General features: G+C 39.8%; 1 protein-coding gene across 1 annotated transcript in view; it reads left to right on the plus strand.

The window, feature by feature from the left end:
- LOC124279625 (prostaglandin reductase 1-like) overlaps window positions 1-20,850 on the plus strand; it is a 36,284-nt gene extending 15,434 nt beyond the window's left edge. Inside the window, exons 3-9 of the mRNA XM_046715469.1 lie at window positions 2,114-2,164; window positions 2,373-2,558; window positions 2,921-3,038; window positions 4,288-4,440; window positions 5,730-5,835; window positions 6,594-6,712; window positions 20,157-20,850. Coding sequence (XP_046571425.1) covers window positions 2,114-2,164; window positions 2,373-2,558; window positions 2,921-3,038; window positions 4,288-4,440; window positions 5,730-5,835; window positions 6,594-6,712; window positions 20,157-20,267 — 844 coding nt within the window. The 3' untranslated portion in view covers window positions 20,268-20,850. The remainder of the gene's footprint in view (window positions 1-2,113; window positions 2,165-2,372; window positions 2,559-2,920; window positions 3,039-4,287; window positions 4,441-5,729; window positions 5,836-6,593; window positions 6,713-20,156) is intronic.
- Window positions 20,851-26,271: the final 5,421 nt, after the last annotated feature.

Here is a 26,271-nt window from a genome sequence, read left to right on the forward strand (position 1 = left end):
ATTTTATATAGGCGATGAACAATCATCTTCCCAACGTCACACTCGGTGATCTAGGAGACACAGAGGGATTCGATCTGCCTGGTGAGGAAAACACCTTGTACATCCTACATTTGAAAGACAACGTGTACGAGCGGGTGTCTCTGACAGACTTTAAAGAGCCTGAATGGTTGATCAACATAACCCTAACATCTCCTTTAAAAAAATGGTTTCGTCTCCGAAATTAAGAACAACGGTATCATTCTCACGTCTTTCATTCCAGCGGATAATACCCAAGCTATACGAATACCAGGTCACTCGGGCAACATGTTAGCTCCAAACGATGAATTTGCATATTTAAGGTCCGAATCACCCGATTACCAGCGGGGGCTTTCGGTTATGGAGCCAGACACCACACTCATCATAGAACTCTATCTCTGGAACACTCGTAACAGGGCAAGCCCTTTACAGTGGTTGGTAATAACCTGGGAATACAGGCACAATTACCAACGTTGCAGTATCGTCGTACAACCAGGATCGGCCCCCTTAGTAAGCCTCGAGGGGGTCCGTATTCCGGTCCAAGATATGCCTATTAATGCCTCAGTGATTACCGTGGATGAAAATCTAAACCTTATAAGCCTCAAATACATTGATAAGAAATTAACGAAAAACCAATTAAATTTTATCTTATAATATATAATACACAAGCACAGGATGGGACTGTACCCAGTCGTAGAAGAAGTAGCAAAAACACTGGAAACCGTAGATGGATTTCGGTTGAAACAGTTATGTGACATAAAACATGAACTCGAACAAGATCGCGACATACGGGCAGCATTATGTAAGAAATACCATAGGGTTTCAATTTCGTGGACGGGGCCGATACCACCCTTATGACAACCAGCATGGGATTTGGAGCGGTGGGTGTCGGGTTGTTGACCACCATCGTGGCCGCACCTATAGTGCTAGGTATTGAAAAAACAGCTGGGATATCAGGGTTGGTGGGGTTGGTGTTTAAGTTTGCATCTCGCAAGTTACATCGTAAAGCATTGAAACACGACGAAATTAGAATTCTAGCTGAAGCAAAGTTAAACACGGTAAGCGACCATATTTCCACCGCACTCACGGACAGTAAAATCTCAAAGGAAGAGTTTCGTTTGGTCCTCTCTGAACTCACAAAATATCACAAAATGAAACAAGAGATTCGGTCCAAGTCTCAGAAAAGCACTGTCATCAGCGAAGACGAGAAAAAAAAGTACATAGAACAAGGGGTACAACAAGCTCGGCAAGCCTTCAATACGAAAACCAAAGAAATAAAGCTTTACAGAGGCTTTTGGCAAAAGTGATCTCGTACCCCGGGTGTATATACTACTAATAGAGTCACACATGAAGAGCCTACAGAGTGGATCTCTCAAATAGAGTCACACATGAAGAGCCTATAGAGTGGATCTCTCAAATAGAGTCACACATGAAGAGCCTACAGAGTGGATCTCTCAAATAGAGTAACACATGAAGAGCCAATAGAGTGGATCTCTCAAATAGAGTCACACATGAAGAGCCTACAGATTGGATTTCTCAAATAGTCACACATGAAGAACCTATAGAGTGGATCTCTAAAACAGAGTCACATATGAATAGCTTCCAGACTTTAGGAAGAGATGATCCACTGCAGTTAAGCATATATTTGTCCCGGTGCCCCAAACCTAATGTTCAAGTTCACGTTATTAACAAGTATACTTATCTTACATCACACATAAATGTCGCTTTCTGATTGGCTGAGAGCGCTTCTATTATTTTCAATGTACCCCGCTGTCAATGGCAACTCATTTGGTACTTCGTGGTAGTAATTCTTTACTCGAATTACATTGAATCACGTAGGATGTACGAGAATTACCGATGTTTTGCGAATGCAAATCGATGGAAGGGAGATAACTCTAAATCTGTTTTTCCTGTCAGCAAAATCTAGCGATGGCTACAAAAAGATTTGTACTCGAAATTAACATTAAGGTGTTAAGATAAATCTCAGGGAACATAAACAAACATCGAGGGTACATCAACCCATGCCCCCTCGTGACCAGTGAACAACTTATAACATATACCTCACCCACATTGTATTTTGTTTTCACTGCTTTTTCAGGGCTTATTCTTACCCTGTCGGGAGTTGCATCATCGGCGAACAGGTAGCGAGGTAAGCAAATTGGTGATATCTACTGAACAAATTTGTGTTGCGATGATTTCACAAGACACTCGTTAGCATTAACAAGCAGATAGATTTGGTTAAATGTAGTTGAATAGTATGTAGTATGAATTTTGTCTAACGCTTACTTTTGTCTAGATTTATGAAAAAGATAACAGGGGTATGCAGATATAGTTCACTATTTAGCATTTGTTCCCAGGGTGTCGGAGAGTAAAAACAAGGACTACCCCGTCGGATGCCTGGTGCAGATGCAATCGGGGTGGCGTTCACGTACACTGGTCGACCCTTCAAAGCCAAAAGACTTGGAAACCATTCGTTTCCTCAAAGTGCCCGATCTTGGAACACTGGAGCCATCTCTTGCACTGGGAATCTTGGGGATGCCAGGGTAGGTGTTCTCATCAACAGTGGATTGGTTGGTTTGTTATTTAACGCCGCACTCAGCATTATTAATCTAGATCTAGAATACAGATCTACGCAACTGGGATACCATGACGGCTAAGTGTCGCGCATCGGCGATTTCGGCAGAAAACGTGTTTACCACGAGAATAGGAAACCCGCGAGAATAGGAGACCGACCTATATATCATAGAAAGAGAGTCCAGACAACTAGACAAACTAGTGGTTGATATCAAGACAAACGTCCAATGTCGTCGAGTACGATGACGTGAGTGTTAATGTCAATGAATGTGCCACTTGGATTCTATTTGAACAGCGTGAACATCCCCAGGTTGTGATATTTTGATTTCAGGATGACAGCCTACTTCGGGTTCCTGGAGATCTGTCAGCCAAAGGCTGGAGAGACTGTACTGGTTAACGGTTCCGCGGGAGCGGTGGGCAGTCTTGTCGGACAGATTGCCAAGATGAAGGTGAGAATATAACATATAACACCAGTGTAATAGACTGAACTGCCATATATCACTGGGTCGCTCTTCACTGCCAAAGTGGACCCGTGAAGATCCGGGTTAGAATAGGTCATCAGCAACCCATGCTTGTTGTATGAGGCGACGAACGGGATCGGGTGGTCAGACTCGCTGACTTGGTTGACACATGTCATCGTATCCCAGTGGCGTAGGTCGATGCTGATGCTTTTGATCACTGGATTGCCTAGTCCAGACTCCATTAGTTACGCTATATTCCTGGAATATTGCTGAGTGCAGCGGTTAATCCCTGGGGCACTTAGAGAACCATACCAGCTAGCGCGAGCTACTTTCTCTGGCGTCGGGTGTAAGAACTTTAGCACAAGCGTAACTATCTCTAGGCATTGCTGGACTTTTATAGGTCCCGGCTGGTATCTACCGAGTTACTTCTGGAGTTACGTCTTATGTCAGGAGTAGTGCCTCAGTGCTCATTGTTGCCTTACTAACCAAGCTGAAGTTCCTGGCTCGAGAGGGTCAAAGTAGTTGCCTACGAGGTGATAACTGGTCACACAACCGACAGTCTTTGCATCTTGTCGATTGTCTGAAAATGGTTTTAGTTATCTTCAGTAATAGCGGTTTTACAGAATGATGCTTAGCTAATCAGATTGTATATTTGCTCATGGTTTGTGAATCAGCGAGGCCTTGTTTGAGTACATTGAGATCATAAGCCCCAGATCGCCTGTCTTTAGGGACCGCTCCCCCTTCCCATATTTTTTAATCATATTTTTTAATAGATTTAGGTACAAAATTGCTGGCCCACCCAATTCATGTTTACAAAATTGCTCCCACCCCCACCCCCAACCCACCCCCACCCCCCACACACACCCACACCCACCTCCCCATAACAAAATGGGTGACCCCCTATTAAAATCATCATCAACATCCATCACCCCTACCCCTACCCCAACCATAAATTTTGATCGGTCCCTAGTTACAGGGCTCCCTGTAAAGTTTTGAAATTTCTTTGCATTTAAGTGCATGTTGTCAAATTAGCTCAGAGATACTTTATTTTATTTTCCTTGGAGAAAATACGTTTTTCGGTTACTTGTTCCAAGAACGCAAAATGCTTTGCGTGCAGAACACGCAGGTCGAAAAATATGGTGCGTGAAATGTAGATCTACTTGCGTGAAACACGCAGGTTTTTGCGTTAACGCGAACACTGATAACTGATAACCAATCGTTTTAACGTCGTTTGCAGGGGTGCAAGGTGATTGGATTTGCTGGATCAAAGGAGAAATGTGATTGGGTGAAGAGTCTTGGATTTGATCACGTGTTCAACTACAAGGAAGTAGACATCGACAAGTCCCTGAAAGAGGCGGCCCCCGACGGAATTGACTGCTACTTTGATAATGTACGTACACCCTCCACCTATTGTCACCTCCAACGCCAACCCATAGTCAACACACTGTACCTACACCACCCACCTATTGTCAACATACTGTACGTACAACATCCACCCATTGTGAACATACTGTACTTATGTGAACATATTGTGAACATATTATCTGTAAATATTGTGAACAGCACCCCCTATTTCTGTATACTGAACGTACAACAACACCTATACGAACAGGGATAAAATACATTTAACATACTGCATCTACAACACCATCCAGTTGCCAACATACTATACGTACAACATTTTTCTATTGGCAACATACTGCAAGTACAGCGCCTGCCCACTGTCAAGATAATGGCCGCTTCTCGAAAAACGTGCAAAGACTAACATTGCAACTCTTATTTGCTTACTTAAGATACACATTGTATATCACATTTGAACAAAAAGATGAACTGTCCTTTGGTAGTATCTGACAAAGGACACAATGAAGTATGGTGGTGAACGGGGCCAGGGTTCATCACTAATTGAACCATCGAAGGCTAGGGCTGAAAACTAATTGGGTTGTAGAAGACCAGAGTTGAACACTGATTGGCAATAGGAGAACAGGGTTGAACACTCATTGACAGTAGAAGACCAGGTTTTATCACTCATTGGAGAGTAGGAGACCAGGGTTCAACACTCTTTGGGCAGTAGAAGACCGGGGTTCAAAAGCCATTGGGCAGTAGAAGACTAAGGTTCAACACTCATTGGACAGTAAGAGGCTAGGGTTCAACACTCATTGGGCAGTAGGAGACCAGGGTTCAACACTAAGTGGGTAGCGAGTGGGTGAATAGGAGTTTACGCCACATTTTTGTAATATTTCATCAATATCATGGTGTGGAACGCCAACCAGTGGATTAGGGCCATGAACATTAATTGGACAGGAGAACAGGGTTGAACACTAACTGGGACGTAGGAGAACAGGGTTGAACACTAACTGGGACGTAGGAGAACAGGGTTGAACACTAATTGAGCAGTAGAACAGGGTTGAACACTCATTGGGCAGAGTGTGTCAACATTTGAACAGTATTTCGGCAGTAGGGGAACAGTTATTAATTGTGCAGAAGATCACGCGTCATCAACATATTATGCAGGATAAGACCCGGGTGGTTAACAGTTGGGTAGAAAACAAGGACACTGTCAAATAAGGAGGCTAAAAAAAGCAGTTGGAGTCAATGAGGTTTATGACATTGGATAGTCTTCCAATAGTGTAGACACCTGGTCAATAACTGAAAGCTAACAACAAGCATATAATTTTACAGGTGGGAGGAGATTTCACGTCTACAGCACTTCAGCATATGAATATGTTTGGTAGGGTTTCTGTTTGTGGTGGTATCTCAGCCTACAATGCCACAAAGCCACCCATCGGTAAGTATTTATCGAGCAATACCCTACCCATACCCTCTTGGAATTTGTTGGATATTTGTTGAGATGTCTGTTTATGCATGTGCACCAAACTCCTGCTTTGTTTCCAAACGGTTTTATATCTATATTTAAACCCATGTAAGCCTTGTAGTCGTGTATGGTCCGAAATGTCGTGGTTAGTTTTGCACGTGGACCTGGTTCTAGGCCTTCAAACATTATCTAGACTTTGAGGACCATATCCAAATTAAAACAAAGTCATTTAAAATACGTGGCAAAATACCTGATATGTGAATCCACAGATGCTGGAGAGTCATTTTCTATTTGTCTATGACAGGAACCATGAGAGTTTGTTGTAACTTGATCATGTGCATTTAAAATTGCATCATCAGATAGAATGACCTCATCCTAGTGTCTCTTCTCTGAAAAGACGATTTTTGAGTACGACCCCCAACTATGATAATCAATTACGACATAAACATGACTATTCAATCATACTACTGGAGGAGGAACTTTAAGTGAAAACTCTTGGAAGGCTCTTATTCAATAATTGGACTGTTGGAGGCTTTTATGAAGATGTTTGTATGTCTCTGTTAATACATATTTTGTACATTAGGTGCAGTCTCATTAATGTTCGTGTTATTTGTCAGCAACATAGTCAAAAGGGTGAGCAGTGATGTAATGTGGAAGATGAAATCTGTATTTCCAACAGGCTTCCTATTTTCTTCTGTACATTCATGTGAATTTATTCTGTCTTCTCTCAGGTCCATATCCCTTCATGACGATCGTGTTCAAACAACTGAAAGTTGAAGGTTTCATCGTGCTTCGATGGTGGGACAGGTTCTTGGAAGGCAAGGCTGAAATGAAGAAATGGATAGATGAGGTAAGTATCTGAGTGCAAAAGTAACTATTCAAATATCATTTACTTATAACAGCGACTACACTTGACTAACCCCGTGCTTACAGTGGTGCGGAGGTCTTAAGTGAGTGAGTTAAAATTTAACGTCACATCGGCAATATCTCAGCCATATCGTGACGAGAACAATTTGATTTATATCAATATAAGAAACAAAAAATTCAGAACATAACAAGAAAAAATTGTGTCCAGGGACACGGATGCCACCGCTGCGTAGGAAGTGTTCCCTACACTGAGCGTGCTCTGGTGATTAATTTCTACTAAATAAATATCATGGTTGATCATAAAATAAATATATCCAAAGTGTCCAAGGTAAATACTTATTTGTAAATGTATGTCACAATGAACTTACCACAGTACAATTAAACCTATATCATGAAGGTTCATGGTACAAGGGTAAATAAACTAGCAATAGCAATATCACTGTGGAGGCAAGAGAAAGCAATAGATTGCTGTAGAAGCAAAAGTGGTACATTTTGGCATGTTCTGGAACATATTCAATATGGCAGGTTAAAAGTTAACTGTTCAATGACAAGATATTATTGCATACCTCACACTGTTTATCTGTTTAAGTCCATAATTATTTCCGAGGAGTTGAGATGGGCTTGTTTGTTAAAAACTGAGCAACTGAGAGATTTTTAGTCATAAAACAAAGATTGATCAACATTGAGATGATGTAACTCCTGAGGCTTGCATCCAATGACTTTGACCTGGTGTAAAATGTTCCATCTCTTCAGCTGCTACAAATGCAGACATATGGTGAAATGATCGGAGAAGTAGTTAGGAAGTATATCAACAGTGAGCTGTTCATTGTGTGAAGATTTGTAGACATGGTCCAAACAAGATCCATAGATGGTTGTGGCCTTGGTTACGCACTGTACAAATCCAAGAGCAGTCATAACATCCTCCAGTTGTTTTCCCTAGGTGTCCCTCTGTCAATATTGAAGTCACCAAGCACTAGACAATGATTCAAGCTGCTTTCTGGCAGTATTTTCTCAAAACATTCAGAAAGTCACTGACATTTGAGATGGAAATCTGTAGAGGAAAAGAATGTTCTTAAACTTTGGATTGTAGTGGACAGATACAACAAGAGCTTCACAGAAATGTGTTTCTGATCTGTTATGGAGTGAAATGTCAAGTGATGATTTGTAATAGAGAGACAATCCATGTATGTTTGTGGAATGTCTTGCTGGTATATGATATGTTTGGTATTCAGAACGATGATAATTCTGCAGCTGATTTGCATAGAAATGGGTCTCAGAAAGGCAAATGATATCTCCAGCTGAAATCACTGGATCATTCTGTATGTCCAAAAGTGTAGTTTGGCAGATCAAGCATTTAGCATGGTCACTTGGAGAGTGTTGGATGTACCAGACTCAATTGTTGGAAAAGGGTTCTGTACAAGGGCACTTGCTTCCAGTCTCATCATTTCCTTTGTGACAACAGAGGAGGTCTTAATTTTATCCTTGCTGAAGTGAAGAAGTTTCATTCCAGACAAAGTCTTTGCCCGACTGAGAGAGCTACATAGGCTTGACCATATCCATATTTCTTTTCAAATGAAACAACAACTTCCTCCAAAGTTTGTCCCTGAATCTTGTGCACTGTACAAGCCCAACACAAGCGTAGTGGAAACTGTTGTCTGATAACATGCAGATTAGGTTTGGACCTTGTAAGTGAAAATTTTGTGTCAATTGGCTGGATTGGTACAACTGATTCCTCATAATCTGGAAAGGTTGAGAGTTGTTTTCAAACGAGCATTCACACCTGTATTGGGGCTATCAAATTGAACAAGAACAACCACTGGCACACCTTTGTTCTGTTGCTGGTAAATGAAATCAACCACTGTCCCTTGTGAACCATTGACTAAGCCATCAGATACATCCAAATTTCTTGTCAGCATGATCCTGGCTCCAACTGCCAATCTAATAATCTTGGGCAAACCTCCAGTGAACTGCATTTTTGTTGGAATAGGAAACTTCCGAAGTGCTTCTGGTGCACTGTCCTTGGCAAGTATGTCTACAATATTTGCACCAAGTCTGATTAGCATTAGCTCATTATGTGCATCAACTTCATAATTTGTTGCAAAAATGTGTAGTGGATCTTCAAATGACATCAAAGATGGATGAACACATCTGGTCTTTAGAATATCAATGTCTTGCTCAGTAAAGGTACCATTTCTTATTCTGTTCAACAGCTCTGCAAATATGAGATCTTCCTTTTGTCTCATAATCTGTGTCAAAGGATAAAAGACAAACTGATCCCACAAATTTCCAGAAAGTCGTGCATAATCATCAGATGGTGGTTGAAAGATCATCCTTTGTGCAACAGGGGGCAATTGGTACAGGTCACCAAATACAATCACTGTCAATCCTCCAAAGTCATGTGGACTGTGAAATAGTTCACTCAGTCGTCTGTGAAGCTGCAGAAACAGGTCACTGCCAACCATAGAAATTTCATCAATGATGATAATCTTTAGATGAGCTAATTTACACCTTAGAGTGTTCTTCTTTTCATCTGAAAGTCTATTAAATGAGGAATTGTTTTTCCCTTGGCCAAGAGGAAGACAAAAACCTGCATGTAATGTTAGTCCTTCAATGTTGTGAGCAGCTGTCCCTGTTGGTGCAAGCAGAAGTGTCTTCACAGCTGATGGATCATCCCCTTCCTTCCGTAGGGTGATCTGTGTCATTTGATAGATTGCCTTGATCAGATGCGACTTTCCAGTCCCTGCTCCTCCAGTCACAAACAAGTGTATGGGCTCTGGTAAAGTTCCTGACATTCTCTGTATACTGACAGATGTACACCAATTGAGAACAATCTGAAACACCTTACGTTGTTCTACATTCAGTGACTGCACATGTTGGCGATAGTCATCATCAGACCACATTGTTGGAAGGGATTCATAAGACTCAGAATGGGGTGTGTTAACTTCAGCGAGTGGGAGTTGTGTTCCTCTGTTAAAAGACAGTGAGTCTGGATCTATTAGAGCATGGTCTAGGTCTGGTTCAGTGCCTTCAGCAATCATATCATCATTTGCTTGTTGCAATTCAGGGTTCAGCAGATCCGAAGAGTTTGTAGGTATACCATTTTCAAGGAAGTCTTCTACTGACGCATCAATAAGTTCGGAGTATTCTTGTATGTGAGTCTTGTTTGCTTTGATTTCCTCAAGAGATATGTGATAACTGTCAGCATAGGTATGTTGCAACTGAAGAAGACTTTCTTCCTTTCTCCATGGTTTGAACAGGAAGAGTTCTGAATGATAGTAAGATTCAGGGTTGTGTGTTACACTAAACTTGTGGAACCTGATCATGGCTTTCTTTTGTCTTTTCTTCATGTGTTGGGTAGAAGAATCCAACTGAACTGTGAAAGTTTCGGGAGCACATTTGACAAGTACGTCAAGGTTGCTTGACAAATCACTCTGTGATGCAGCTGTGTCCATGTTTGTACCATCTTCTAGGATATCAGGTTGAATGTCTGGTTTGTCGTCAAATCTTGAAACTGACTTGTACCAGGAAGCAAACAGTGCTAAGCACCATGAGTCTAATGCAGCAGGTCTCTGAGAGTACTTGTCAGTGAGAGAACTGGTGAATATATCTTCACGTTCTTCTTCCATTGAGTCCAGGACATTAGTGGGCTTCAACAGACTAACCCTTTCATGTGGCAAGCCAGTAGCTATTCAGACTGTCTGAAAATCTGACTTATATAAAGGCAATCCTAGGACTCTGTAGGTTGCTTCTTGAGCACTAACTGACCGTGCATTAAGGAAAGCTTGGCCACATTTCTTCATCTGTTGCTTTATACCTTGACTTGATGCTTCCTTACTGACTGCCTGAAGAAGAGTTCCCATTTCACGTTCATCTTTGGTTATATAAGAGACCACATATTGTATACATGCATATGGATTGGCCGCAAACTGTATGTCCATATTTGCCTGCCATGCTTTAAGGATGTCTGGGTTATAATTGTTGATGCATGTTTCAGATGGCTGCCGTCTTAGGAAGACAGTTGTTGTGTTGACAGAGGTAAAAAGAGCCTGCTGATATTCATCTGTATTAGTAGATGACTTTGTAAGCACCTCTTCTAGGCTGAGATTATCTATGTCTGGTTCTTCTGTCAATGTCTTCTTTACTCTTGACAATACTTCACGAGATGACTTTTGAAGAGCAGCTTTTATTTCTGGTGAAATGCTTTCATCCTCAGGTGGTGTTGCCAGAAATGTTGATGTAGAAATTGGCCTTGGATAATTGAACCTACAGTTCTTGAATCCTTTCTGACACATTGCAAAATGTGCATGCCTTTGTAAGTGAGAGACAAGTTCATGCAGTAAAGGTGCATCATCCTGTGTTGGTAAGCAGCATTTCACATACTTGTCAACAAACGATGCTATCTCTTGTGGATCACTTTTCTCTGGATGGGGAGCATCTTTTATCCACAATACACCATGAGCATGTGGTGACCCTCTGCTGGAAGCTGGAATTCTATCCTGTAGAAGAAATGCTTCACTTCTCCAAGAGGTCTGGATTTGCCAAGGATGATGTGTTTCATCAGACAGTCGAGTCTGTATTGGAAGTGACGTGCTGCTGTTACTGGATTTGAACGAAGCCATGTACATTTTTCTTCCCAAGACAAACTTGCCACATCCTTGATATTAACTCCTTGTTGACTTGCTATAGCCTGGATTGTATCATTCCAACGTAGATCTGCTGCAGATAAGGTAAAGAACCAAGTGAAAATACCAAGTTGTTTGATGGCTGCCAGCAGCTTGTACTGTACTTTCTGCCAGTATGGTGGTGAACCTTTGACTGGTTGAAGAAATCTATAGCCATGGTCTTTCAATAGAAAACGTTTCAAAGTATCAGAGTTGCGCAGATGACCAGCTGTCAGTGGATCTCCAGAAGAACCTCGGAATGATTTCCTCAGAGCAATACTCATTCCAGACATAATATCATGCAACTCCACTAATGCCTGAGCAACAAATATGTATTCTACATCAGATGAAAACATAGGATTTTCATCCAACAATCGTTTCTGAAAATATTTTCTTGGGAGTGAGTTTTATGGCTCTTTCATGTTTCCATCCAAATTTACCTGTAGTCAAAAGATGAGGAAATGCAAGCTCTTCAAAATGTTTGTCCATGAGAATATTTAGTGGCACTTTTCCTTCCCCTGTTGCAATGTTCAGAACTTTATCTATGTCAATTGTTGGATCAACATTCTGGACACACACTTCAAATTGAATTCCTCTAGTCTTGGACACAGGATCACTGGTGTAATCATCCTCATTCTCTGTTTCTTGTGATGTCTGCTGGTCTTTGTTAACATTTGTGAGACCAGAAGATACCAATAATGGTTGGTCAAAAGACACAGTCCCAATTGTAGTTTTGGATGTAGATGAAGGAGACAATAACTTATCTTCCTGTGGCACCCTGGAAGATTTGACCACATCATGTGACAGACCTAAACTGTCTTCCTGCAAACTTTTGTTTTGTGAAGGAGGAGGGTCATCTCACTTATCTTCATTTGTTAACCGTTCCCATACTTCAGGATCCTCATCGGCACACATACATTCCCAGTTTTCCTGCTCCTTTACGTCTCTGTAAAGATAATTATTGTTCTTCAACCATTTCAATCCAAGAAGTACTTTGTGTGGTCTGATATATTCAAAATTATGGTGACTTTTATACTTTATTTTCCGTTTCAGCTTTAATGCAATAAAGCCTGCCTGATTCGGTGTTTTGGGTAGCTCAGAACAAACAGTTTGTTCATTAACAGGTATGTTGACAACAGATCCTTTGATGCCACTTTGTTTGCCCTTAGGAAGTGCTACCAACTTCATGAATGGGTATCTTCGAGAAAGAAGGCGTCTTTCCAAAGGTACAAGATCTTTCAATTCAGGTGGTTGTTCTGGAACTTGAAGATCATTTCAAAGAGCCTGAGGAGGTATTTTGGCTTTCTGAATATGAGAAATGCAAGTTGAACAGATCCATTCGAATCCTCCCACTGAAGATCTTCCGGTCACACATTTATTGATAATATCCTCTTTAGAAGAGCTCTGATATTTGCTGGTGACTCTCTGCACACTTCTTCTGTATAGAACTCTCCTGCAACAAGTGCATATGTAGTTCGGAAAGTTGAGGATGTCTTAAAGAAAGCGCTTTAAACAATCTTCCCTCAAAGTCATTTTGGATTTACTTTCCTTGTCTGATTGATTATTTTCAGGTTGTTTCTTCTGTTTGTTTTTTCGAAACTCTTTCTTCCTGTTCCTTTCCTTTTCACTCATTTGTTGTTTTGTGTCCTCTGTCAGGGAAGCTTTCTTTGTGGCTCTGCAACTAGCGTTTCTCTTCTTTTCTTTCTCCAACATTACTATCCTTGCATCCTCTGTCAGTGATGCTTTCTTTGTGGCTCTGCAACTAGCTTTACTCTTCTTTTCTTTCTCCAACATTACTATCCTTGCATCCTGTGTCAGTGATGATTTCTTTGTGGCTCTGCAACTAGCTTTTCTCTTCTTTTCTTTCTCCAACATTTCTATCCTTGCATCCTCTGTCAGTGAAGCTTTATTTGTGGCTCTGCAACTAGCTTTTCTCTTCTTTTCTTTCTCCAACATTTCTATCCTTGCATCCTCTGTCAGTGATGCTTTATTTGTGGCTCTGCAACTAGCTTTCTCTTCTTTTTTTCTCCAACATTTTATCCTTGCATCCTCTGTCATTGATGCTTTCTTTGAGGCTCTGCAACTAGCTTTTCTCTTTTTTTCTTCCTCCAACATTTCTATCCTTGCATCCTCTGGCAGTGAAGCTTTATTTGTGGCACTGCAACTAGCTTTTCTCTTCTTTTCTTTCTCCAACATTTCTATCCTTGCATCCTCTGGCAGTGATGATTTCTTTGTGGCTCTGCAACTAGCTTTTCTCTTCTTTTTTTTTTCTCCAACATTTCTATCCTTGCATCCTCTGCCAGTGATGATTTCTTGTGGCTCTGCAACTAGCTTTTCTCTTCTTTTCTTTCTCCAACATTTCTATCCTTGCATTCTCTGTCAGTGATGATTTCTTGTGCTCTGCAACTAGCTTTTCTCTTCTTTTCTTTCTCCAACATTTCTTCCCTTGCATCCTCTGTCAGTAATGCTTTCTTTGTGGCTCTTAACTTTCTCTCTTTTCTTTCTCCAACATTTCTATCCTTGCATCCTCTGTCAGTGAAGCTTTCTTTGTGGCTCTGCAACTAGCTTTTCTCTTCTTTTCTTTCTCCAACATTTCTATCCTTGCATCCTCTGTCAGTGATGCTTTATTTGTGCCTCTGCAACTAGCTTTCTGCAACACTTGCATCCCTCTGTTTGATGCTTTCTCTTCTTTTCTTTCTTTTCTTTCTCCAACATTTCTATCCTTGCATCCTCTGTCTGTGATGCTTTCTTTGTGGCTCTGCAACTAGCTTTTCTCTTCTTTTCTTCCTCCAACATTTCTATCCTTGCATCCTCTGTCAGTGATGCTTTCATTTTGGCTCTGTAAAGTTTTATTCGCTGCCTTTCTTTCTCACAAATTTGTTGACTTGTGTCTTTAGTTAATGAAGTCCTTTTGGATACTTGAAACCTTTGTTCTCCCTCCCGTTCTTTTTCTCGAATGGTTTTCTTTGTCATGTCAGCTTTTGACACTTCCTGGTTTCCACTTTCACACACAATAACATCAATTCTTCTCTTTAAACGTCTTTGTATTGGAAATCCTCTGATAATGCCTTCAATCAGACAGTCATGGAGATGTTGTCTCATTCTTGTGACATCCAAAAGAACTGAGTGTGGGTGGACTCCACTGAGGAGGTTGAAAGCATTGGCGATAGCAAAAAACCCACAGAGAACACTACAGCCTTGAGATTGAGCCATGGTATACTTTATGCGTGGGATACATACATTGGAGTACATAAGTTTCATTTGTCCCTCGATGGCTTTTAAATGAAATATGTTGAGCAGACTGTCATAGACATAGAGCTGATCACTGATTTGTGCAGACTCTAGATAATGACCATTTCCATAATGAATTTGAACAGCATCTGCATCCAATGGAATGGGTCCATTTGGTTAAACACTGTGTTCGCTATCTAAAGCGTAGAGTCGAGATGGTAATACCAATCCATAATTAGGTTGGAACTGAGCTGCCAGTAGGTAGTTTGCATAATCCAATAATTGTATGTCCAGTTCACCATCCAGAACACTCTGTGGATTTAGTCCACTGAAGATTGCTAACTGCAAATCATCACTCTGTAAAACAAAAAAGGAAAAACGTATAATGCTTATTTTCACTTTTTGATATAAATGTATATACTTGTTTTCATTATTAATTGATCTCAAATAATCAGTAGAAAATTAGGGAAAGAAAGAAACATGATATACAGTTTTACCAGTTTATTGTTTTTCCAAACATATATTCTTCAAAAGACAACAGCTACTGATTAAAGTTCAAGTTACCATGAAACAATAACACTATTAACAGTATGATTGCTGGAGTAAGAGTACATGCCAGTAGTATACATACATGACTGGGTGTCACAGTACAACAGCTAGTTTGGACAGGTATCTCCGGGTCTTCGTTGTCAGAAGCAGGGATATTTCTGAAATTAACACTGAACATATACTTTGCACTCAGTAAGAAAACTTGTTCACTCTGAGCAATTAAATTGTCACAATTTGAAAGAATCTGTATCAACTGCTTAGTCATTATTATTACGTGAACATGGCATGAAATGAACGGGTAGTCCACAAACTTAATTTTCAGTAAACTTGAAGTTAGTACACCAGAGTGCTACATTCCCAAAGAAAATTTAGATGACAATGATAAACAAATCCAAGAAACCAGTTATGAATATATAATTGATATGAGTAAATGCCACAATGCCTACCGCTCAGCTGCAGTTTTCTCTTGATGGTACTCCTTCATTTGAGCCAGTCTGACTCGTCGACCCTTCCTTCTGACCTTCAGCATGATCAATAACCTGCAAACACATTAGGAGTTCTGTGGGAAGTTAATCAAAGACTTAGTAGAACCATAAGTAGTAATTGTACAATTTATCCATGTGTAACTCTAAGGTATTCTAGGGAAGAACTAAGTAATTTGTGTTAGGGTTTTAGATACCACATAGTGAAAGAATATTTTATTGTACTTTTAGAGTACTTTACATGAGATAAATTTGTGACTAACAATACTTGTCTTGCAACACTGTGATGAGGCACACAACTCAGGATCAGACACAGCAGATAGTCAAAACAGCAATCATCCACACAAGTCAGCAATCTGAAACAAACTTTATTGTTTTGAAACTGATACATTAAAACAACATTATCCTTCTTCTGAAGTAAGTAGCAGTCTACTGTGAATATAAATGAAATAAACACATTATCTTAGTACAACAAAACCACAGTTCACTGTGAATGTAAACACTTATAAGGATAAGATCTTAAGAGTTTAGATTACTAAGTTTGAAAAGTATATCTTTTGTGTCATCTTATGACTAATGGGTAACACATTAACAAATCTTTACTGAACACAACTAAAGTTGTAATGAAACATTAACATAGGATTATGGATTAACAATAGATTATTCAGATCCATGTCTTTTGTCTTGAGTGTTCTAATTATCATTTGTATCCGTCTGGTTAGCATATGTGGCAGGTCCTGTTTGAGATAAGAATGAGTCATCAGTAGAAGGATCTGGAGCTGACAACAAAACATCATCATCATCATCCTCTAGTTCTTGTGTTGGATCCTTGGCTATAGTAGCAGCAGGTCTCTTACTCAGTTCATTACGGAGGTAGTGCTGTGTCCTCTCCATGTTAACGATCCGCCTTTCAAGGACAGCTATCCTGTCAATAGCCATTGCAAACTCCTGATCAACTTGGGAGATGTCTCTTGGCAATGTGCTTCTGAGGGTTGACAGTTTCTCCAAGGCTTGAGATAATTGCTGAATTCCATTATCATATGAATTAGACCTGGCCTGACCAAATTTATAGAGTGATGCAGATATTTGAGTGTCAATGTCATCCAGTGATGAAAATAAACCCACAGCCACTGAAGTAAGGCTTGTCTTCGGTCTCCCAGCAGCATGCTTCTCAGGTGTACTGATTGGACTTGCGTACCTGGGCAGCTTCTCGGGTGTACTGATCGGACTTGTGTACCTGGGCAGCTTCTCGGGTGTACTTAATCCCTGGTCTGTACCAGACCTCTTTGTTGGTGTGGAACTCATGACATCAAATTGTAAACTTGTCTCCTGGGTAGAAGCAAAGCTTTATGTCATCCTGCTATAATAACTGGATTGTTTACCAGTGCATGGCCCACTAACAGAAATATTCCACTGAATATAACCATTTCTGTGAGTTATAACTTTTCATCCATATTGAATCAATAATTCCTGAAAGGTAAAATACTATAAGATCTACGGAGTGTATGTAGTAACTACAGCACAATGACTATGAGAGGATGCATCTGCAAAGTGAAGATAGTTAATGCAACAGGCATCGCTAATGGGACGGCTACTGGAAGCAACATGCTGATCTTATCTAGGATTAGAAGGAGAAACATGCATATGATTAATGGACAGCCCTTTAGCCATGAAAAGCAAGACATGAAGCTAGCTGTTTTACTCAGGTGATGCTATATGGGAATACTTAAAGGGATTGAAGTGGACAATAGTAAGTTTTGAAGGGAATACAAGCAAACCAAAAGCACAACAGGGGTGTTCAGAGACACGAGTTGGGTGAAGGTTTACCACAGGGTGAATGGTGCAAGAGTATGGGAGAATGAGCTACACAGACTACAGCTACACAAAGCCACAAGTCGAGTGCAAGTTCACACAAACACAGAAAATGATTACCTTGTAATGTTGGTCTTGCTGTTCATGTTACCGGCACTCACTACGAGGAAGTTGGCTGCCAGGAGTGCCACTGCAGGTGTTCATTTCATTACCACAAAAAAATGACACATACATGGATTGAAAATCACATCTTCAATAATCAGGAAAAAATCAAGAGAGAAAACACAAAAAAAGTTCATATATATTTATTTATTTCAGACAAAGTCTCGAAAATTAAACAAATTAAACCATAAACAAATTATCACACATTAAACAAGTACCTGAAAACACTAAAAACAATGTGTTGACGGGTTAGATAACACAACGTATTATCATATAAAGATCAATAATTGAACAAAATTCACGAAAAAGTTCAATCAACATCTATGCAGCTATGACATGCACACCTTTCGAGTCTCAATGAAACACATGTATAAGCTTAATCAATTCTGTTGAGCAGTTTTTTGTGGAGAAGTGGATAGACCTAATCCCCTATTTCACTATCATCAGAGAGAAATTCAGCAAAATGTACCTAAGTTCAAATGTCTCTAAACATACAAAAAATTATAAAATACGAAAACAAAATATGAGATGCACACCTTTAGAGTCTCTATAAAAGACATATGTAAGCTAAATGAGTTTTGTGCAGTGGTTTTTGAGGAGAAGTGGATAAAGTACACCCCCTGTTGTATGGGACGAACTGGATGAATAGAACCAAATTCAACTTAGTTCAAACATCTGTAGAAGTGACAAAATTAAGAAATTGGATGAACAAGGTATGAGATGCACACCTTTAGAGTTCCAATGAAACACACGTAGAAGCTCAATCAATTCTGTTGAGCAGCTTTTGTGGAGAAGTGGATAGACTTCACCCACTACAACACTATATTCAGAGTGAAATTCAACAAAATTTATCTAAGTTCAAACGGCATTAAAATTGGAAAAATAAATAAAATACAAAATCAAAATATGAGAAGCACGCCTTTAGAGTCCCTATAAAGCACATGTGTAATCTAAATGAATTCCATAAAGTAGTTTTTGAGGAGAAGTGGATAACGTACACCCCCTGTTGGATGGAACGAACACTGGCTGAATAGAACAAAATTCAACTAAGTTCAAACATCTGTAAAAGTGACAAAATTAAGAAATTGCATACAAAAATATGAAATGCACACCTTTAGAGTCCCTACAAAAGGCATGTAGAAGTTCTGTTGAGCAGTTTGTGTGGAGAAGTGGATAGACTTCATCCCCTATTACACTTGAGAAATTCAGCAAAATGTACTTAAGTTCAAATGTCTCTAAACTTACAAAAAAACCATTAAAATAAAAAAACAAAATATGAGATGCACACCATTAGAGTCCCAAGAAAGCCCATGTATAAGTTCATTGAATTCCACAGAGCGGTTATGCTGGAAAAGTGGATAGAATACATTCCCTGTTTCGTACGGACGGATAGACGGACGGACACCGAGGGTAAACCTATATGCCCCAGCCATATATATGGCGGGGGCATAAAAATCTGTCAGCGAAGGACAGTAAAACTACTAGAATATCACAGCTTTTAATTTAAAACTAGTCCACTATCATAAAATATATTACTATACACAACACAATATAAAAACAGACTATTGATTGCCAACAACTGAAGGTAGATCACCATACTAGGGTCCATGGGGACTTACAGTGCCTTTGCTGCGGAGGTCTTAAATCTTGCCTCGGGACATCGACCACAGGCTCTCGTGTCTTTGAGAAGATTTTTCTTGTTAGATGACCCCGACTCGAAATGCTTCACAGTACAATAAATCATGACACGGCCGGGCACTTTGGTGTACCACACCCGCCTGCTTGGCCGATCGCTACGGTACCATCGCATAAAATCGATTAAAACTTAATGTAAATATAATCATGGATGATTGGCCTATCTATCCCCACTCATGACACCTACCAATTCTTTATTGTTATTTCTGCAAGCCGATTGAAACCCGATTTTGACCCTCAACTAAACGATTTTGACACAAATGGATGACGATATGTCCGCACAAAACGGGGGTTTGGTCGAAGTGAGCGAAATAGAAAATTTATCTTCGCAAAGACACGAGGGCCTGTGACACCAACCCGGTCAAACAAACTGTGACCCGGCTTCGGATAAGATTAAGAAAGATTGTGAAGCATACGTTTATAAACTTTAGAAGCGACTAGGAGAAGCAACATCGAAGTAGCCTGTAATCTTTCACTCCAAAGTAAAGGGTTACTAAGTGTACATGCACATGACCTTAAACCCTGTAAAACAAATTCGCGTGATTACTTATAGTGATATATGGTCATCATGTGGTGCAACACTTGCAGTTTAAGAACATATTATATATACAATAAGGGTCTGAGTGGGTATTAATATACCGAGTGAGTAGGTAAATATGGTTTTACGCCGCTTTTAGCAAAAGTCATCAATATCTCGGCGGGTGACACTAAAAATCGGCACTTTGTCCACATCTGTAGAATTGACCCCGGGTTTTCGGTGTGACGATCATTTCCAAAGGGCATCTGATAATTTCAACAGGACATATTTCACATTCTATTCTATTATATATTACAGGGAAAGATCAAGTACAGAGAGACGGTCCAAGGTGGTTTCGACAACATGCCCAAGATCTTCATGTCGCTCTTGAAAGGAGCCAACATTGGGAAGATGGTCGTCAAAGCCTAGATATCAAAGAGATCATTGATCATTTCAGTCTGCATAAACTCGTATATACATACTCAAGTGTGCAAACTATTGTGACATTATAGCTGACTGTAAATTCGCTGAAGGTTTGTAACATCTATGACGTAGTTATAATGTTTAATGTATAATACGTGTTTTGTATCCTTTAAGTCCGAGGAGGAAGGAATAGCAAAACAATATGACGTTCAAAAGAAGCGTTTAAAATTTATTGTAGAATGAAAGATTTATGCTTCCAATCTATTGTCGAAATAGACAGTACAGGTAACTAATCTTGGTTAACGAAAATATGAATTGTTACAAATACTAAAAAAATACTATTTTTCCCGTTTTTGCCACAAACATGTATTTACTTCACGCTTTAAGCCCTGTCTGCCACGAAGCACCTTATATCAGCTTGTTGCAACGTCCACAGCGAGCATAACAGAGCAAGCTTAAAGTAACCGAAATTTCGCGCAAGTGTTGATTAAAGATCGATCACAAGTGTACAGTGTCTCCTATTGTTTTATTACATCAACTATCAATTGATCAGGCAACTTTTACACTGAATGGAGGAACGTTCCAACTGGAAAGGAGATCCGCATATTGTACCCATCATTGGATTCAAACCCGGGTCTACGTCGTGACACCGTTTAAACCAATAGGGGTGCCAGGCAGTAACAGGAGTTAGGCAGGCTTTGGTTACACGAAAGAACATCCCAATGTTAGCGACTCTATCAGTCAGATCACAATACTTACACTTACGTTCATATAGCTAATATTCATTCAGAAGTTCTCTTTGTTTTCGAGAGGGGATAAAACGCGAAAACGCCACTTGCTTATTGAAAATGGGTCCTCCCTCTTATTATGCATCAATAATAAAGTCTTTGTATGACATTTAAAGACGTGTTGTATCATTATTGTCTCAGCCTGGGCGCAATGACATGCCACAGAAGTTTGAACATACCAGTGCACTTGTGTGCCCAAGCATAACGTATTTCAGTGTCATGTCACATTGCATGTTATGGCGTGATTGTACGGAAGATTTGTGCAATGTCACCCCGTTTGAGACGTGCAGACACACGAACGCTGATTCACACAATCACCTGTCTGTTGACCGAAATCAAGCATGGTCTTGTTGATTCCTTGAGAGATATGATACCACAAACATGCTAACGTACAGCATTAACACTCTTAAGTGCTTGTTCCTTGACATGTTTTTAACGTCAAAAATGTTTTAACGTCATTAATTGTTAAGTGTCATAATTGCAGTTGTTGCTGTTAGTTTGATTTGTGTGAGGATAGCAATCAAACTGAAACATAAGTCTCATTAACCTATTCAGACTATGACCCACTTTCCATCCGAATTTTCTCGTGTGAAAGTGAAAATAGACATCACAAACAACTATGGTTACACTGAATTCGAATTTCTTGTTTCATAAGAAAGTGGTCACAGACTGCCCCTGTTTGATGAGGTCGTAAAATGATTCACAATGCATCTGGCTCACTGGTTCCACCTGTTATGTGTTTTTTTTGCGCTTATTCAGTGTAGTGTTGTAACGTACAATGTGATTGAGATAATATCAAGTCCGTACCAGACAGACAAACTTTTCTAGCGGCAGAGCCTCGTTTTGAGATTTCCACGATTTCCAGATTTCAGTCTGTCAGAGCAAGCTGTACGACAGAGCACGATGCACGACGTGTTTGTAAGGATTGGAAGGAGCGTAGTGTTGCAATATACAAGTGCTTAGATGTATCAAATAATACTGATTAATATTTATGTATCCACTTAACTTAATTGGTCTCAAAATTGTGGACTGGTTATTGTACTAAGTTGCGCAATAGGACGGAACCCAGTCAACAGGAAACGAGACTGTTGTGTAATCAATGTTTTCATTTGGTTATTTTTCATAAAACTCCTGATTAATGGAAGCAGTGCGCGAAATAGCTTCCAAATTTTGCTAGCCAGTCGGGCTAGCAATGCCTGAAGTTACCGACCCACAAAATAATTCACTAGCCTGAAATTTGAATGGAGAAACTAAGCAAAAGATTACGAAAATAGATGTGAATAAGATATTGTCGGCATGGGTTTCATCATCAAGCTGCTAATATGATGAACATTTTTGCCAGGCAATTATTTTGCATGATTTAAAAGTGTATTATGACTTAACGAAGCGGAGAGAGTGATATATTTACAAAATGACCCTATGAAAATCCACGAGCCTGTCGGGCCAGTGACTGTGGAGATTTACTGGCCCGACTGCATTTTTACTAGCCACGGGTTAGCGGGCCAGTGGCTATTTCACACACTGTTTGGAAGTACCATGTCCATGCTCGTATGTTTCACAACAGTTTTATACTAGTTTAAAGATGTAACCTACATGTAAGACCAAATACGCCTGTCAGATATACAGCAGTACAATGAATGAAGAAGACTACGTCGCTGTCTTGGTCAAACGACCGCCATATTTGAATTTCGAGAGCTACATTTTTCCCCTATTACAGACGAACGATCCGATAAATTGTTTTGCTTGTCGCTTTTCCAAACACACCAATATACTCCACGTATAGAACGTGCATCTGAATGGGCGGTAAATAGACAATCCGTTCAATGGTTTACTGGTCTGTAACTCGACAAGGGAGTGAGTGAGTTTATTTTTGCGCCGCACTCAGCAATATTCCAGCTATATGGCAGCGGTCTGTAAATAATCGCGTCTGGAACAGACAATCCAGTCATCAACAGCAGGAGCATCGACCTGCGCAATTGGGAACCGATGACATGTGTCAACCAAGCCAGCGAGCCTGACCACCCGATCCCGTTAGTCGCCTCTTACGACAAGCATGGGTAACTGAAGGTTCATTCTTACCCGGACCATCACGGGTCTCTATGCCTGGAAGTTAGCTCAGTATGACAACAATCTGTCTTGAGTGTGCTTGAAAACAAAGGAGGGCGGAAACTAATCCCTTAATGGTCTGTCATTGGTTGCGCTGACAAGGTCGCGCTTACATACTGTGGGCGACATCCTCGCATTTGACGACAGACGGGGGGAGATTTCTCAATCGCACGCGTTTTGAAGAGTCTTAAAAGGTGGAATTGCACAATGTGGAAGTGTGATTATAGCCGAACATTATTGCTAACGTACATTAGTGTGAACACCATTGCTAATGTACATTAGTGCAGTCATCATTGCTTAAAAAATTGCTTAAAAAATAGGTTGGAAAACTTGTTGATATACATGGTACATTTACATTAATGGGAAAAGTAACTGTGTATCATATTGTTACGGGTCCAATTCCAAATTGAAAAACAAGTAACGCCTATAATATATGCACAACAAATAACAAAAAATTGTTATACAAATAACAAATTCCCTTCGTAATAACCAAAATAAGTCTTCCTGTCATTTGTGATACCGCCCAAAACCTTGGCACAACCGTTCCTATTCCGACCAAAGCCAAGAATTGTTGCCCAGTCATGTCGCTCGTCGCTACGGGAGAAAAATTCGCCATCCTGTTTTTGTAGGTGATTCTCTGTTGATAACTGAAGCAAATTTGATTCGTATACATAGTAGTATTGATGTAAAGAGACCATCTTGTTTAGGTGTCGTGTTCTAGTCCCGCCATGTCCATGTCTCGTTGATTTTGGTATCCCCCGCCGTGATATTGCTGGAATATTGCTGAAAGTGAATGGATGGGTTGTTGTTTAACGCCGCATTCAGCAATATTCCAGCTATACGCGGCGGTCTGTAAATAATCGAGTCTGAACCAGACAATCCAGTGAACAACAGCACGAGCATCAATCTACAAAATATAATAGATACGATGACGTGTCAACTAAGTCAGCGAGCCTGACCACCCGATCCCGGCTAGCAGCGGCGTAAAACCCACTCACTCATTCACTCAAGGTTTCGTTGCAACCTCTTTTGTCTGTACTTGTTCCCCGGTCGAACAATTACACTATTTGATTTGCAAACACATTAGTGAAAATTTTGATATTGATGCTTCTCTTAAAGTATCCACAGTTCGCCATTTTGTTCACTGAGACACTGCTCTGGTGCATTTTAAGCAAGTGCTTAGGTCACCTGCGATTTGAATTTCTCATACAGGCGTACACAGACTCTTCTCTGTGCATGTGCTTCACGTGAAGTTCATACATGATCCCTCAAAGGGGGTTAAAGTACTGTAAAATTAAGTCCTAAAACTTTCAAAGTAAAATGTAAATTTACCACATTTTAAACGTAGTATTTTTGTTCTTTTAACTGCCGGCTAAGTTTTCCTACAATAGCCAGCGGCTGAAGGGATGGTGTAAATCCATGCATGCAGGTAGCAAAAGTAATGTAAGTCCCCATGGTTCCTAGTATGGTGATTTACCTTCAGTTGTTGGCGACCATAGATTCAAATCGCCATTATTTGTTTGTATTACAAGGGGGTATGCACAGTACGTAGTTGAAACAGTGAAACAAATGAAAATGGGTACGTGATGAGCGTTAGCTTAGGACCAACCCTACTTGATCTCCGTGTTTTATTTAATGTGCATACCCCCTGAAATGTAGCATGTACTTTGTAGCTTGGGGAGACCGGGTACAAATTCAACAAGGAACATTTACTTGTAACGAAGGTCTTTACTCAGAAAAATCAATACAGCAAATGTTAGGTAATGTAGAGTTACTTCCCTTAGACTTCCCATGGAGCAGTCACCACAAGGCAAGAAACAATTTAAAAAAAAAAAAATTGTATGGAGAAACTTTTTAAAAAATAATAAATAAATGTTGCCGTTATAAAACATTTCAATTAGAAACTTCTGACAGTGCGTAGAAATATTAGAAACATGGACGTCAATGTCAGCAGCAGAAAGGAAAGGTTTGACCCTTACTCCCAGAGGTGGAACCAGATCCTCATAAAGAGGATTGAAAACACAGTTAAATTTTATTTAGAAAACTTCAAGCCGTTTTGAAGACACAAAGAAATTTCCTAACATAATCAAACCTATCACTTTGTTTATAGGCGAAGCTGTAAACAAAGTTGGTGGTCCACAAATTTGAATAGGGACAAACTTTATAGATGAACAACTTTTTTATTCCCGAATAAAAGAAGTTGTTCATGCATAAAGTTTGTCCTTATCTGACTCGCCAACTTCTAAATATGCCACTCAAAGAAGTGACACAATTTTGAAAATCCAACAATCCAAGTTACTGGTTGAAAAGTAAGTTTAAATTGTTACATTAACGTAATTATTCATAAAGAATATTCATTAATATTCTAATTTGCACTGCACCTCGCCTTTAAACAAAGATGCTGGTCCCCACAAAGACAACCCAACCAAAAGTGTTCAAGTTATAGTTTGAACAAAAACGTCTTAGAATTCCTTGTACAGCTATAACCTAAAAGGTGTCATAATTGTTTAGTTTCAGAATCAGAAAGATTCCCAAGAGGCCTTCTATTAATATTGCAAAATATCTCAGCAGTGATACAGAATTTAAGTCACAGGCTTTCTTTCAAGAAAAATCACTTTAATTCATGTGTGTGTTTATAAAAGCATGCGTTGGACATTTCAGAAGAGGCAGTACTTTGTATTGAATTACCGGTGTCCATTCCTGAGATGAAAATTCTGTAAAAAATTGTGAATTATTTCAGTATTTGACGGAATGACATGAAAGTATATTTCCTAACTGTGAGTGAGTGAGTTAAGATTTACAGTCACATCGGCAATATTTCAGCCACATCGTGACTAAAACAAGTTTAGAATTCACCATAAATACATGTAAATTATAAAAACCTGTCATCGAAGGACGGAAAAACAACTAGAATATCACAGTATCAAAAAATAAAACTAGCATCTCTCTCTCTAAAATTGGATTTCAATTACGGACAATACAATATAAAAATTGGCTAGGTCGCCAACAACTGAAGGTAGATCACCATACCAGGGACCGTGGGGACTTACAGTGCCTTTGCTACATGCATGGACCCTGGTTGGATTTACATCATACTTTCAGCCGCTGGTGATTGT

The sequence above is a fragment of the Haliotis rubra genome, unplaced genomic scaffold (genome assembly GCF_003918875.1).
Source record: "Haliotis rubra isolate DU_JTF1 unplaced genomic scaffold, ASM391887v1 Scf253, whole genome shotgun sequence".
Taxonomy (NCBI): Eukaryota; Metazoa; Mollusca; class Gastropoda; order Lepetellida; family Haliotidae; genus Haliotis; species Haliotis rubra.